Source organism: Botrytis porri (assembly GCF_014898465.1).
Source record: "Botrytis porri strain MUCL 3234 chromosome Unknown BPOR_001, whole genome shotgun sequence".
NCBI classification, from domain to species: Eukaryota; Fungi; Ascomycota; class Leotiomycetes; order Helotiales; family Sclerotiniaceae; genus Botrytis; species Botrytis porri.
Genome location: NW_024066075.1, coordinates 755767 through 770091, shown reverse-complemented (window position 1 = coordinate 770091; position 14325 = coordinate 755767). Strand labels below are relative to the sequence as shown.

The following is a 14325-nucleotide window of genomic DNA, read 5'->3' as shown; positions in this document are numbered from 1 at the left end:
AATTATTATAACAAAATAGAAAGTATAGGGTTTTTATAAATATATTAAGGAATTTAATAAAGAAAAGGTTTTTAAATATAATAGATTTATAATATAAACAATTTAAAAGATTTAAAAGGATTACTTAGAAGGTTGCTCATAGATTTTAATAAGAAAGTTCAAAAAGAAATAAGTTTTTATTTCCTTTTCCCATCTATCTTATTCAATTAGAACCATATACAAACATATTATATAGTCTTAGCATAGCTATATAGACCGAATCGATTATGAATTTACTACCATATAAATTATCTAAAGTTTTTTAAAAAAAGATTTAATATAAGATTTAATATAAGATTTAATATTAATATAATATAAAAAGCTTAATAATATAATAATAAGAATTATAATCTAATTTTAATATTTATTTTTATAAAATTATTTATTCTTTAATAATTTTTTAAAATAATTTTAAATAATATTAGTAATTAATTATATAGAATTTTTTTTTAAAAAAATTAGATTAGATATAATAAATCAAGAAAGTTTTTCAATTATTTTTATAAAATAAAATAAGAAATAAGGAAATATATTTTTCATTAATATAATAATAAGTGTTTAAAAAATCTTTTATTATTAATTCTTAATATATTTTCTTGATATATTAATTTCTAATATTGTTTCTAAATTTCTAATAATTTTTAATTTCTTTTCTATTTTTAATAACTTTATAAAAATAAAATAAAATAAGCTTTAATTATAAAAAAGAAATTTATTTCTTTATTTACTTTAAAAAACCTTAATATTATATTATTTTTAAAGTATTATATTAAATATTAATATATAATTAATTTTAAATATTTATTAATAAAATACTTATATATATTTATATAATAAATTAGAAATAATATACTAATATTAATATATTAGAATATCTAAATATATATAAATAGTGTTACGGGAGCTGCCTCTAGGGTCACGTGGAAGTGTCTAGAGATCTCTCGAGGTGGTTTAGACTAGACTTCAAGTAGGAATTCAATAAGGTTGTAACTGGTTGCAATTCTCGTAACTATAGTATGAAACTAATGATTGATCTTGAGCACGAAGCTCTACATTGTAATGAAACCCATTCCCTTATATAGATCTTCGTCCTACTTGGACAGCTGGGACAGCCGGGCGCTCCTGGAGCGCTGTCGTTCCTGAGCTGTCCATCACGGGACACTAATCCCGTGACTCTTGGTGTCCTAGCTTATTCTTTTGTCCTGGGGCTAATCCCCTGGGACATTACTAATCCTAGTGAAGCCTTCTTGCTTACTGTGTTCTGTCTTTCCTAGGACCTATTGTCCTGGGAACTATGTCCTATGTTTCTAGGGTATCCTATGACTAATACTATATACGTGCCTGAGGCTCTCCTGGGTGCCTAGCGTCCCCCGGTATACTGCAGCTGAATCACCGAGGCTTATAGTACCATTATAGCCTATACGTTGGTGATTCTACAGCCTGTTACTAATCCGTTGTAACAAATAGCTTTTATATAATATAATAAGAACTTTATCTTTTTTATATATTATATATGTGACGATCCTGTCATATTAGTGGATCGCTTAGGGACCCACGTGATCCACAATCCTGTATATTACCACTTCCCTCTCAAGAGCTCTTTCAGCTCTTTACCTTAGTATTCTAAATGATGCAATCGTCATAATATATATATCAAAAAATATATTTTAATATATATATAAATTAGTAATATATATTAGTATCTATATAAATTTCGATTTTAATAAAAACTAATTTATTAATTAATTAAATATTATTTGATTTAAAAATTTAATATTTTCTATAAATAAATTAAAATTATTTTATATATTTATAAATATTTTTAGAATTTATAATTTAAAGTATATTAAATAATATATTTTTAAAATAAATATAAAATATTAATATAAATATATTTTATAATTTTTAAAAAATAAATATTATATTATAAAATAAACTTCTTTTTTATTTAAAAATAAATATTTAATAATCTTTTATTATATTCTTAAATATAATTTAATTTCATATTATCTTTTAGAATATTAAATTAACATTAATCTTATTCATATTATTCTTTTAATAAAATTTAAATAATAAATATATATTTCTAATATATTTTATAAATATATTATAATTATTAATTTAAAAGCTCTTTTGTTTCTTTATTATTAAATAATAGAATAAAATCACATATAATTATTTTATTTTTAAATATAAAATTATTATAGTTAATTTTGAAACTTTTAATTAAATCTTTAAATATTAAAGTATCTATTAATAATTATAATTTCAATTTAAATATTGAATTTAAAAAAAAGATTATTTAATATTATAAATATTATAAATATATTAATATTTTTAAAGTATAAAAAGGAAAAAGAGTATTGAATTATAAAAGTAATATAATGATAAGTGATATTGATTTTTATTCATACATTTTTAAATATTAAATACACTTTTTTATTAAACAGAAATCTATTTTTAGGGTTTTGGCCATATCAACCAAATCGGCCTCGGTAGTTTGGTAAATTATAATGAGGATTATTGTTTGTAGGATGCAATGCTTACATGTGTGTTGATGATTCACGGTGAGTAAGGCATTAGCGAGTTTGATCATCGTAAGGGTACGTTTTTGGGGCGTGGAGCTGGGATGTCAGATTGAGATATTTATATTGACACCAATACTGGAAGTAGAACAGATATGAATAATCATCAGTCACTACCAGTGGATAGAAAGATGTATAGAACATGGAGGCCTGCTTACAGAAATCGAAGGAAGCTACGAGATTGTTCGGAAATTTCCAGTTACAAAATCCTCCCATTACATTACAAATCTCCCGATTGTCTTGAAATTTCGCGGCCGGAAATAGGCTCAGCACCTTCCATTTTCAGAGTCGTCGCTATTACTCTTCTCGTACGCGAATTCGGGGATGGCGAGCGTCCAAAAGCACGGGTACGGTAATTGTAGAAAACGAAGATCATGCGCTTGGAGGCAACTCCTACTCCCTTATGGGCGCATTTAGGGAGAGCATAGCTTCAGATGGCGGCATAAAGACTTGGTAACCGAGCTTGCACGAATTCAGATCTTGATGGTCAAACTGTCCTAGCTATCAGCTAAATTATCGATCGTCATGACTGCTAGATAGATAGGATGGAAATTCGTGGCTTGCAAATTTCTAATTCAAGAGACAGTTTGGAGCCCACAAGTCCACCAAAACAGAGATCTAGTCCCAATCAGAGAAAGATTGAGAATTGTTCAGTGTAGATTTTAGAAGGGAACAACGAGAGATAGTACTTTGTATTGCTTTACATTGTAGGCAGCAATAGTGATAATAAGATAATAAGATCGACGAGCGGAGCACATCAATGTCGATCCCAGAATTCCAATATAAAGTCATGATAATTCGCCAAGTTGCCGCCGTGACCTCGAGTCATTGCTGCAGGCACTGCCGAGCACTAGTTCGATGAAAATCAAGTGCTTGTCCGAAACTTTTCAGATCTATGCCAAGCCTTTTCCTCTTAATCATTTGCATCTTAGCAGACCTCATCTTCAATGTAATCGCAAAGCTTGAGTATGACATTTGAGTGTCGAACAGTTACTTAATTGATCAATACATAAGAGACCGAAATTCCCACGATCACAAACATGTGTTAATGCCAAAATCGCGAATTTTACCCGAAGTCGAAGGATAGATAATAAACGCAGATTGATACTAATAATAATAATACAAATTCTCAAGGCATCGTGAACTTATCTGATGGATGCTTGATATTCAGGGAGCACAGCTGTCCAATCCAAGAGCTGAATCTTGGCCGGCTAATCTACCCTAGTTAGCTGTACCTGTGAGGTCGAACTACTTGGAGCACATTGAACATTGTTGATTGGGTAGAACTGATTGTTCTGGCGGTAGGATGTCTTCTACGGGGTCCAAGGACGCAACGAGCCGCCAGAGTCCGGTAGTTTCGTATTGAGAGCTATTTAACCTAATTTGGTAAAGAACAGAATATTGGCTATCTATCGTTGTGCAAGGTGTCTGTCCGTTGACAACCAAACTTTGAATTGTCTTACAACGATAAGGCTTGACGCTGCCCGAATCGCCGAAAGTCCTTGAACTATTCAATTGATGAGTGTACAGAGTTACTCCGTACACCTTCTCTCATACCGATATATTTGCGTGAGGGATAATTGTACCGCGCAACCAGGTATCTTAAGCCTTTCTTTTCCCAAGCTTACTCGTGCATTCAAACAGAGATGGACCCTGACCGCAAAGAAATAAATAAGCAGAATGGCGCCATCATCAAGAAATTGTTTCCGTCAACTCTTCATGACAAATCACTCAAGTCGAAGGGATAATGGTGGCAGTGAACAGGAAGCCAAATCCGACGAAAAGTTAGTCCAACCTGGTAAGTGATATAATCTACTATAGTCGTATACCTTGATTGGTACGGGATAAGATATTGGAGAGTACACACACAACGATTTTGTGTTTCGTTTCATTTTGTATCACTCAAACTCTACCCTTTGTTCATCTGAACTTCTCCCTTTTTTGGGGGGGGGGAGGGGCATTGCAGATCAAGTCATCGTTCATCCGTACATTTTTCAACCGCTTGTAAAGCTTATCACATTGGACTCCACAGTAGCCAAAGATCAGACGCCTCTAGCCGCGATCTGGTAGCAAAACTTTTTTCCTTGTTTGGAAACGCGGGACGATTGGCATGGACCTGCAGAATGGCCAAAACCCAATCAGAGTCCAAGATCACACAATTACCCCTGAGTGAACAAACAGCCGCGGGGAGATCAGTTGCCATGGAAGGATTTCATAGGTCGCCGCCTTGTTTCAACTTTCTATATCCCATGTCATGATTTCTAACCATCAAACAATTAAAAGGTACCCCGGGCGTAAATCCTGCAGGTCCTACAAAGGAGTACAGAGTAGTACCCGCATTGAATTAAGTGAAATAGGATGCGATGGCTGCCAGCTGCGCCGAAAAGAATAGTTTCTCAACGTCTCTCTTCCTTTCATACAAATTTCAATATAGTTGTAGCCTGGTGCTCTGCTGTATGTAGATTTCTACTTATCATTCCTTCAACCTCAATTTTCTGTCTTCAGAATTACTACACTCCTTTATTTTTCAATTTCTCTTTCGGTTGAACTGGTTTCCTTTCCGATTCGATAGTCTCCGTCGATTTCAATCTCTCAATCGATTAGATTCTTTCATCATGCGATTTTCACTCCTTCTTTTGGCATCAACGCTGACTGCCTCTGTGGTTTCAGCCCAGAAGTATGTATTTGCACACGTTGTGATGGGCAATACTGCTCACCATACCACCGACGACTGGGCAACCGATATAAAAACTGCTCAGGCTGCAGGCATCGACGCTTTTACACTCAACATTGCCACTGGTGACTCAAACATCCCAACACAGGTGGAAAATGCCTTCAATGCTGCTACAAATCTCGGCAGTAGTTTCAAACTATTCTTCTCTTTCGATTATCTTGGTGGAAGCGGACCCTGGCCGGCTACAGGCTCGTCCTCGGTTGCATCATATCTCAACAAATATGGGGTAAGTTCTGCATACTTCAAGTACAACGGACAAATTTTTGTATCCACTTTTGAGGGAGTGAACAACGCCGGAGATTGGACTCCTAATGGTCCCATCCGGAGCGCTGTTCAAAGTACTGCTGGTTCCATCTACTTTGTTCCCGATTACACGAGCCTGGGCCCTGATGGATTCAGCGCACAACTCAACAATGTTCAGGGTGGTTTTAGTTGGGATATGTGGCCAGCTGGACCAGTAAACATGACGACTGCAAACGACCTTGCTTGGAAAAATACTTTGGGTAGCAAGTCTTACATGATGGGTGTCTCCCCTTGGTTCTTCCACAGCGATGCAAACCCAATTGCATGGATGTGGAGAGGTGACAATCTTTGGTCCGAACGCTGGCAACAAGTTCTCGAAGTTCAGCCTCAATTCGTCGAGTACGTATTCTCATCCACCCCTCTGACGGGCTTCCTGCTCTTGAGTGCCCCCCCTTAAAACATGAAAACTGACTCATTCCACAGAATTGTAACATGGAACGATTGGGGAGAGTCTTCATACATAGCGCCTCTGTTACATGACGAGGAGGTGCCTGCAAACTCCCTCAAATACGTCAAAAACATGCCACATTCTAACCTTCTCACTCTCTTGCCATACTACATCTCTCAGTATAAAGGCATCAGATCTAATGCCACTACCGACTCTATGCAATACTGGTACCGCACATCTCCCGCTGCAGCTGGTTTAACCGGAGGTGTACTGGGTAACAATCCAAATCAAGGACAGGTAGAATACAGTCCCAATACTCTCTGTGAAGACAAAGTATTCTTCACAGCATTATTGCAATCAGCTGCCGATGTGCACGTGCAGATTGGCGAATCACCAGTGACGAGTTATCCTGGAAAAGCTGGCTTGAACACTTGGAGCCATGGGTTTTCAGGACAGACTGGCAATGTGACCTTCTCTATTGTCCGAAATTCGCAAACGGTCAAATCTGAGAGTGGAACTGAGATTACGGCGGAGAGTTCTGTGATTGGCGGTCTCACCAACTTCAATGTTTGGGTAGGAGGTTTCTAGGGTTCTAGTTGCAGGTGTTGATGAGTAGTGACATCTTCGATTTCAACGTGCTTTCAAACTTCAAAGCCACCAGCGCCGCAAGTGGCTCACGATTGATTGCACCCGGTACCTTTTCCATTTCCTACAACCACCATTTTTTACGGCGCATTACGACGATTTTCTTTTAAGGATTAGGATAGATGGGATGAAACTAGATGGCTTGGTCTCATGGCAGGGGATGGATTTCTTTTCTTGACGCTCTTTTAGCATTTTAATTCGATTCGTTCTGTCTAACGACAGCTGGGATGGCAGAGCCTCTCCCTTTTTATCTATATACCCAATGTTTAGATATCCAGCATTGTGTACACACATACACTTCGGGGCATGGGTTACGGGATATAGACAGACTATGATTTATGAAGGATTTTTTGTTTTATATGTATTATGTTACCATCACTTTCTTTGCATATTAGATTATTAGTATGTCATCTAGACATACCATTCACTTGGCAATGAATTTCACATCAGAACAAATAGGGCACCTCAACTCTTGAATCTCAATGTGTTAAATGATTACCCGAATAAGAGCATCTTTTCAAAATGTTTCTTCATAACCTAATAGCGTATGCTAACTCGAAACCCAGCAGTGGATATAACGCGGGTGGGTCACTGGTTCAGATTAGACGCCTGAGAATCTCTCATGTATCTCGTGCATGATCTAAGAACTTCTGCCTGCCTACTAGGTACTCTCATCACAATGTCCTAGTGCGAAGTCACCTGGTACATCACTTGCTTCTGAGCATGATCCGATGAAATCCCCGATTACGAAATCGCTTCAAACTTGTAGTAAATATTCTACGCAACGAATGATATAAATAGTACATGAGCGTCTCTATTAGTCCTTCCTCGATGCTTTAGCTCGATTTGACAATCAGGCGTCGTTTGGTACCTTTTGTGAAATTCAGCAATCGAGTACTTTTGAATATGCTAACAGGTCTACGGTACATTGGGTCTATCTGCTTATTTGACTTCACAGCTATTTTGTATAGAGATGTCATAGGTCGGATTCCGGGTTGGAGTTTGGATATTTCAATGGATATTAGATGATTGTAAGAAATTAGAATAAGAATAGCAGCCATTGAGTCCACAATATGTTGCATATAAAATTGTAATACTACTCCCTGAGCCCATGGTCTTCTGTTTGTTTTTCATTAGTATGGCTATTTCAGTGTCCCAGCTTTATCAGATGTTGATAAATAAGAGCCGAGTCGGACCAATAGTTTAGCCGGCCAAGCCACATCGAACTTCAAACACTAGCCACAGGCAGTTGACGATAAGCGATAAAAAAAGTCATGTCGAAAAAAAGTTCGATTAGTGAAATAATAGTTACCACGAGCTCTTGACTCTCACTGCAATCCCATCAAGATGCCGCCATCCCAGCTCAAGAGGCTGAAAGCCTCTCTCCGAGAGCAAGGAATTGTTGGTCCTCAGCAATCGAAGAAGCAAAAGAAACAAAACGCACAGAATGGCGCAAACAAGGAGAAGAAAATTAAGAGAAGTGTCGCGCTCAATGGAATTCGAGATCAATTCAACCCGTTCGAAATCAAGCAGGCTAAAGCGCCTAAATTCGAAGTTACAAGTAACAAAACACTTGGTGGAAGGATCTCAAAGGGTATCAAGAAGCCAGGTGTTGCGAGGGGTCTTGCTGAAGAGAATGTAAGTTTGTGCCAAAAGATTTTTGACATCTGCTAATGTTCTATCAGCGCCGTAAAACTTTACTTGTTGAAATGCAAAGCAGAAACCGAGTAGGAGGTATAATAGACAAGCGTTTCGGAGAAAATGACCCCTCAATGGCCCCCGAAGATAAAATGCTCGAACGTTTTACACAGGAGAAGCAGAGGGGCCACAAGAATAGCTCCGCATTTGATCTTGAAGACGACGAATTTTCTGGCGAGCTTACGCATATGGGACAATCGCTCTCTTTGGATGGTCCTGTAATCCGTGATGATTTCGACGAGGAGGGTTTGGAGTTGTCGGACGCTGACGACCACGAGTCCGACGAGGAGCGACAAGCACGAAAACGTCGCCGAGGCTCAAATTCCGAAGGGTCAGATGAGGATGAGGAGGGAACAGCTTTGCCAGAACGAAAAAAATCGAAGCAGGAAGTTATGAAGGAACTTATCGCTAAATCTAAAATGCACAAATATGAGCGTCAAGCAGCCAAGGACGATGATGAGGACTTGCGAGAAGAACTGGACAAGGACATGTCGAACATTCATGAACTTCTTCGTGGCATGGCTCACAAACCGCCACCACCACCAGCTGCGGCGCCGGAGGATATCCCCGGCATGAACCCGGAGCGGATAGCATTGATGAACGGCGGCGACCGAGCGAAGCTGGAAAAGGAATATGATATTCGAATGAGACAGATGGCGCAAGACAAACGATCCCAACCTACCGAAAGATCGAAAACCGAGGACGAAAAGATGGAGAAGGAATCAAGAAGACTGCGAGAATTAGAAGAGAAGAGATTGCGTCGTATGGAGGGTGTAGCAGAAGAGAGTGACGACGAAGAAGACAACCGCGCACGAGGGGCAGATAACGAGGAGGAAGAGGAAGAGGAAGAAGATTATGGACTGGGAGATGGTATCAAAACACGACCTAGTGCTGCGGAACTAGGTGCCGACGATGAGGACGATTTCGTGATAGATGATGATCTCGTAGCGAGTGGCTCAGACATCGACGAGTCGGAGGGCGAATCTGATGGAGAGGACGAAGAATCTAATAACGAAGACGATGAGTTTCTTGAAGGGCTGCTTACTGAAGAGGAGGCCAAAAGACCGGAATTCTTGACTGGTGCAAACGCCCCTCTCCCCGAGGTGGAGCTACCTGCCAAGAATGGTGTTAATGGTGACCTTGCGTACACCTTTCCATGTCCGCAATCGCACGAAGAACTTCTCGAGATTACCAAAGGTATCGCTCTATTGGATCTGCCAACAGTCGTACAACGTATCAGAGCCTTGTACCATCCTAAACTCAACTCGGAAAACAAAGTAAAGCTAGGAAGCTTCTCCGTCTCTCTCGTCTCTCATATCTCGTACCTCGCAAACCGAGCTCAGCGACCCCCTTTCTCCGTACTAGAAAATATTATCCGCCACATTCATTCGCTCGCCAAAACTTTCCCTCTTGAGATTGCGAATGCCTTCAGACGACATCTCGACGAGATTAATCAATCACGAGCTTTGGCTTTGAAGGCTGGTGATCTCGTAGTTCTCACGGCTATTGGAACAATATTCCCAACCTCAGATCATTTCCATCAAGTAGTCACTCCTGCAATCTTGACCATGGGACGCTATCTTGGTCAAAAGATTCCTCAGGGTCTATCCAATTATGCCACGGGAGCATACCTTTGCACTTTGTGCTTACAATATCAACGATTATCGAAGAGATACGTTCCAGAGGTAGCCGGCTTCATCGAGAATACTTTGTGTGCTTTAGCGCCTACCAAGTTGGCCAAGATCCCAGGGAGCTTCCCATATCATGAGCCAAAGAGCTCCGTGAGGATAGAAAAGGCCTCAGCATCAGACAGACAGATTGAATTTTACGACTGTATCCCACAGGAGTTTTCGGCCGACGAGGAAGAGTCTTTGAAAGTCGCTCTGTTAGAGGCAAATATCAAAATTTTGAACGCAAGTGCCGATTTATGGACTGAAAAATCAGCCTTCACCGAAGTCTTTGAACCAGCTCTGGCGATCCTTAAACATTTGGGAAGTAAATCGTGCAGGCCAAAGCTCCCAGAAAGTACTCAAGTAAGTCATCCAGCAGATATTCATACATCTAAATACTAACTAACCCCCCAGACCCTCATCCGTAAACACATCTCCAAATTCCAAACCATGCTACAACTCGCGCACCTTGCGCGTCGCCCTCTCGAACTCCACCACCACAAACCCCTCGCGATCAAAACCTCCATACCCAAATTCGAAGACTCCTACAATCCAGATAAGCACTATGATCCCGATCGCGAGCGCGCTGAAACTGCCAAGTTGAAGGCGGAGCATAAGAAGGAGAGGAAGGGCGCTATGCGTGAATTGCGCAAGGATAGCAATTTCATTGCTAGAGAGAGCTTGAGGCAGAAGAAGGAGAAGGATGCTGCCCATGAGAAGAAGATGAAGAGACTTATTGCGGAGATTCAGGGCGAGGAAGGGAAGGAGTCGAAGGCTTATGAGAGGGAGAAGGAGTGGAGGAAGAAGGGGAAGAAATAGATATGTTTCTGAAGGACTGTGAATTAGTGGCGGTGCGGTGCCATAGGCGGTAGTGTTACCATGTAATGGGTGGATTGGTTAGTGATGTACACTTTGGTTCTGTGGACCTGAAGGAAAATCATGCATAAATGATATAGATACCAAATCGAAGGTTAAAAGAATAAGATTCATTTTCCATATTGTTTGCTCTTGGTAAAGTTATGATTTTTTCGTTGTTATCATGCCTTGTTATCGACTATATTCATATGCTACTCATCCTTCCACCCCTTTGAAAATCAATCTTGCCTTCATTGCCTCCATATATTCATGGCCCCGTCCGACCTGAGAACTAATTTACACTCAATTTCTCAAGACTCTTTCGCAACTCCTCATTCTCCTTGGTAATACCACTGTATTTGTTGATCCAGTCGAAAACCTCCTTATGCCAGACTCTTGAATTTTCAGGTTTCAGTACCCACTAAGAACACACAATATTAGCGTTATACTAAAGCAACCGAGTATCTCAGGGGGAGGCTTACATGATTCTCATCCGGAAAGGTCAAGAATCTACTTTCTACACCACGGGTTTGCAACACGTTGAATGGAGCAAGTCCCTCTGAAATGGGCAATCGATAATCCAAATCATTGTGGATGATTAGATGAGGGGTTGCCCAATTAGCGATGTGATTGGCAGGATTCCATTTTGCGTATCCTTCAGGGTTGTCCCAGATTGTACCTTCGAAATCGTGATGGGGGAAGAATAGTTCGTCGGATGTGTATTGGTTTAGAGTTGAGAAGACACCGTCGTGGGTTACGAGAGCTTTGAACTTTCGGCCCAAATCGTGACCTTGGATCCAGTTTACCATGTATCCGCCGTAACTGGCGCCACAAGCTACAGCACGGCTGGTATCGACGTAAGATCTTTATTGTGTTAATATTGATCGAAATATGTGAGAGATCAGAGAATATTTTGAAAACTTACAGGTTCTTTTCAATGTATTCGAATCCTTTGACAAGGTCTTCGTATGGTCGTCCACCCCATTGACCTTTGATGCCATCTTGCAATGCCATACCATAGCCAGTGCTTCCTGTCGGGTTCGGAGTCACTACAACATAGCCTTGTTCGGCAAAGACCGCGGGGTTCCATCGCGTGCTCCATCCTTCGTTCCAAGCACCTTGCGGCTAATTCTATGATTAGTCGATTGCAAAATGTATTGTTAGACATCGGGTCACTTACTCCGCCATGGATGAGATAAGCAAGAGGATATTTCTTGTTTTTATCGAAGTTCGATGGTCGGAATACCCAAGCGTGGACTTTGTAATCTCCAGCTCCTTCATACCAGAACTCATCAACCTGCTTTTGCGAAAGTCCAAAAGCTTTTCCGTCATCTGAGCTGGATGAAACTGTGAATCTTTCTGAGGGCTTGGATGGATCAATAATTGAATAGACGCTGTTGTCAATTAAGGAACTTCCACTAAGGAATATTTCACCACTTGGGAGAACATGCTTTTCCGTGATAGTTCCGCTATTGGTTAGAGCTTCGGGTAATTTAGTAGCATGGCGTGGAGAAGCTGGTAGCTTGAACAACTTTACTCGGCCGTCTTCTTCCGCTGTCACGTAGATCTCAGTTCCGTCGTTGCTGAACGTGACACCCTCAGGTTTCAAGTCCCATCCACCATTTCCGTCCTCTGTTTCGAAGAATTCTTGGACATTGGTGAGGTCAGTAATATCAGGTATCAACAAAAGTCTTGTTTTATCACTTTCGTACTGAATACCTGGTTTTAGTTAGAACATTGCTCGCTTAAAGAGATATAAAAATATGTTACATACTCTTCATTCTTGTGAAAATCACAGACTTAGCATCTGGCGACCACACGGGCCCTTGACTGTAACCTTTCAGGTTACCAGTCTCTACCAACAGGGGCGTTGGAGCCTCTGACTCTGTGAATGTCTTCAGAGGAATGTAGTATAGATCAGTCTTCGTATAGTTGGCTGGATCAATCTTGGGATCTTTAGCAACGAAGACTAAGCCGTTTTTACTAATATCGAAATCTCCAGTTCCCCCAAATGGTGGCACTGGAGACTCAAGAGATATTTTATGACCTGTCAAAGCATTCACCAATCCAGAGACTTTAATATCTCCAGATTCGTTGCTTTTCGTAATCGTTGCAAACCAGATCGCATTCTTGTTTTCAGTAACCCATGCATCCCATTCTCTCACAAAAAGCTTTGAGTATGTTTTAGCCGTCGACAGAGGCTTTTTAGCTGTCTCAGCATTGTATAAATTGCCGGATGGAGTAGCCAAACCTAGGAGAGGCGAGAATTAGTTATACTAGAAGCGAGAGTATATTGAAGAGTGGACAGTATCTGACGATATGACCAACATAACCGCAATACCGAACTATCATCCACGTGGAGTTTGAACCTCGAACTCATTCGGAAATTTTGAAGAAGAAAAAAGAACAAGTAACTATAGTACATACCAGAAACAGCTATAGCTACAACATCCGAGGTAAGAGCTGTAAGTTTCACGTTTGAGATGCCACCGTCGAAAGTCGTGATAATTTTGGGCCTACAAGCTGTCAATCAAAGTTCATTCATGAATGATACCTATATTGAGTCATATTTACTTCTTTTGTAAATCATCTGCATCGGCCAATACCAAATGTGTCACTCCCTTCTCTCCAGCTCTCAACCATATTACCTCGTTCTTCCATCCCAGCCACACTGGCTCACTATCATTCGCATTATCGCTCAGGGTCGAACTTTCCCCAGTACCAATATTTAACACATTAATTTTGGCAGTCTTTGAATGAGACTGGAAAGAATACGTTGAGACAGTATACAATGCCAGTTTACCATCTGCGTTTGGTGTTGCTGGTGATCTCCGAGGTGCGGAAATCAACACCTCGGGGGTGAAAGTGGAGGAATTAAACCGGATAGTCATGATTTGATTGTTCGCCTTGATTCTGCTTCAGAAGAGAATGAAATGTCTGATTGTTCGATAGTTTGATGGTTCAAATTCTCAATTGAACCAGTGTTGACAATATGGCCACTCTTACACCGCAATGGAGCTGCATATTAACATGCACGTGATATTAGAGGCAAGCTCAACAGAAACCCCGCAAATGATATCCGACACTAGCCTTGCAATCAATTTAGTCAATTTTAGCTTTAAATGTTTCTTCTGTCAACAGTCAATCTCATCCTTCTCTGATATAAAAATGTCATGATTACTTTTCCAAACTCAGCTACGTACGCACTAGATAGTCGAGGTAGTAGAATACTTATATCTCCGCCACGGATTGACTTGCCTATATTTTGCTTCAAAGGCCTTGGCAACGGATCCGTTGTTGAAGCGCCGTACCTAGGTTGATAAGGACCTCTCCACTTGGTTATGTTGGAGTCAATTAGACCCATTTTCCACCAGTCAATATCAATCATCAAATGTACTTCAGTGACCT

General features: G+C 39.9%; 3 protein-coding genes across 3 annotated transcripts; 2 read left to right on the top strand and 1 right to left on the bottom strand.

The window, feature by feature from the left end:
• Positions 1 to 3843: 3843 nt before the first annotated feature.
• Positions 3844 to 7145, top strand: EAF01_000226 (uncharacterized protein). Its single transcript, XM_038908476.1, has 4 exons — positions 3844 to 4221; positions 4290 to 4422; positions 5295 to 6000; positions 6085 to 7145. Exons 2-4 carry the CDS (start codon positions 4305 to 4307, stop codon positions 6635 to 6637), a joined length of 1377 nt encoding a protein of 458 aa, XP_038775382.1. The 5' UTR covers positions 3844 to 4221; positions 4290 to 4304; the 3' UTR covers positions 6638 to 7145.
• Positions 7146 to 8041: 896 nt separating this feature from the next.
• On the top strand, positions 8042 to 10881 carry EAF01_000225 (uncharacterized protein; the record flags this gene model as incomplete). Its single annotated transcript, XM_038908475.1, has 3 exons — positions 8042 to 8332; positions 8380 to 10425; positions 10477 to 10881. 3 exons carry the CDS (start codon positions 8042 to 8044, stop codon positions 10879 to 10881), a joined length of 2742 nt encoding a protein of 913 aa, XP_038775381.1.
• Positions 10882 to 11209: 328 nt separating this feature from the next.
• On the bottom strand, positions 11210 to 13808 carry EAF01_000224 (uncharacterized protein; the record flags this gene model as incomplete). The annotated part of the gene is made up of 7 exons (XM_038908474.1): positions 11210 to 11338; positions 11400 to 11781; positions 11843 to 12042; positions 12098 to 12636; positions 12692 to 13168; positions 13345 to 13433; positions 13492 to 13808. The coding sequence occupies 7 exons, from the start codon at positions 13806 to 13808 to the stop codon at positions 11210 to 11212; spliced, it is 2133 nt and encodes a 710-aa protein (XP_038775380.1).
• Positions 13809 to 14325: the final 517 nt, after the last annotated feature.

What these genes read in the sequence shown, in the direction of transcription:
- EAF01_000226 (XM_038908476.1), top strand. Translation starts at nt 4,305, where the DNA reads ATGGCGCCATCATCAAGAAATTGTTTCCGTCAACTCTTCATGACAAAT. An exon ending in CGAAAAGTTAGTCCAACCTG is followed by an intron (nt 4,423 to 5,294) that starts GTAAGTGATATA and finishes CTGTGGTTTCAG; the next exon opens with CCCAGAAGTATGTATTTGCA. An exon ending in GTTCAGCCTCAATTCGTCGA is followed by an intron (nt 6,001 to 6,084) that starts GTACGTATTCTC and finishes CTCATTCCACAG; the next exon opens with AATTGTAACATGGAACGATT.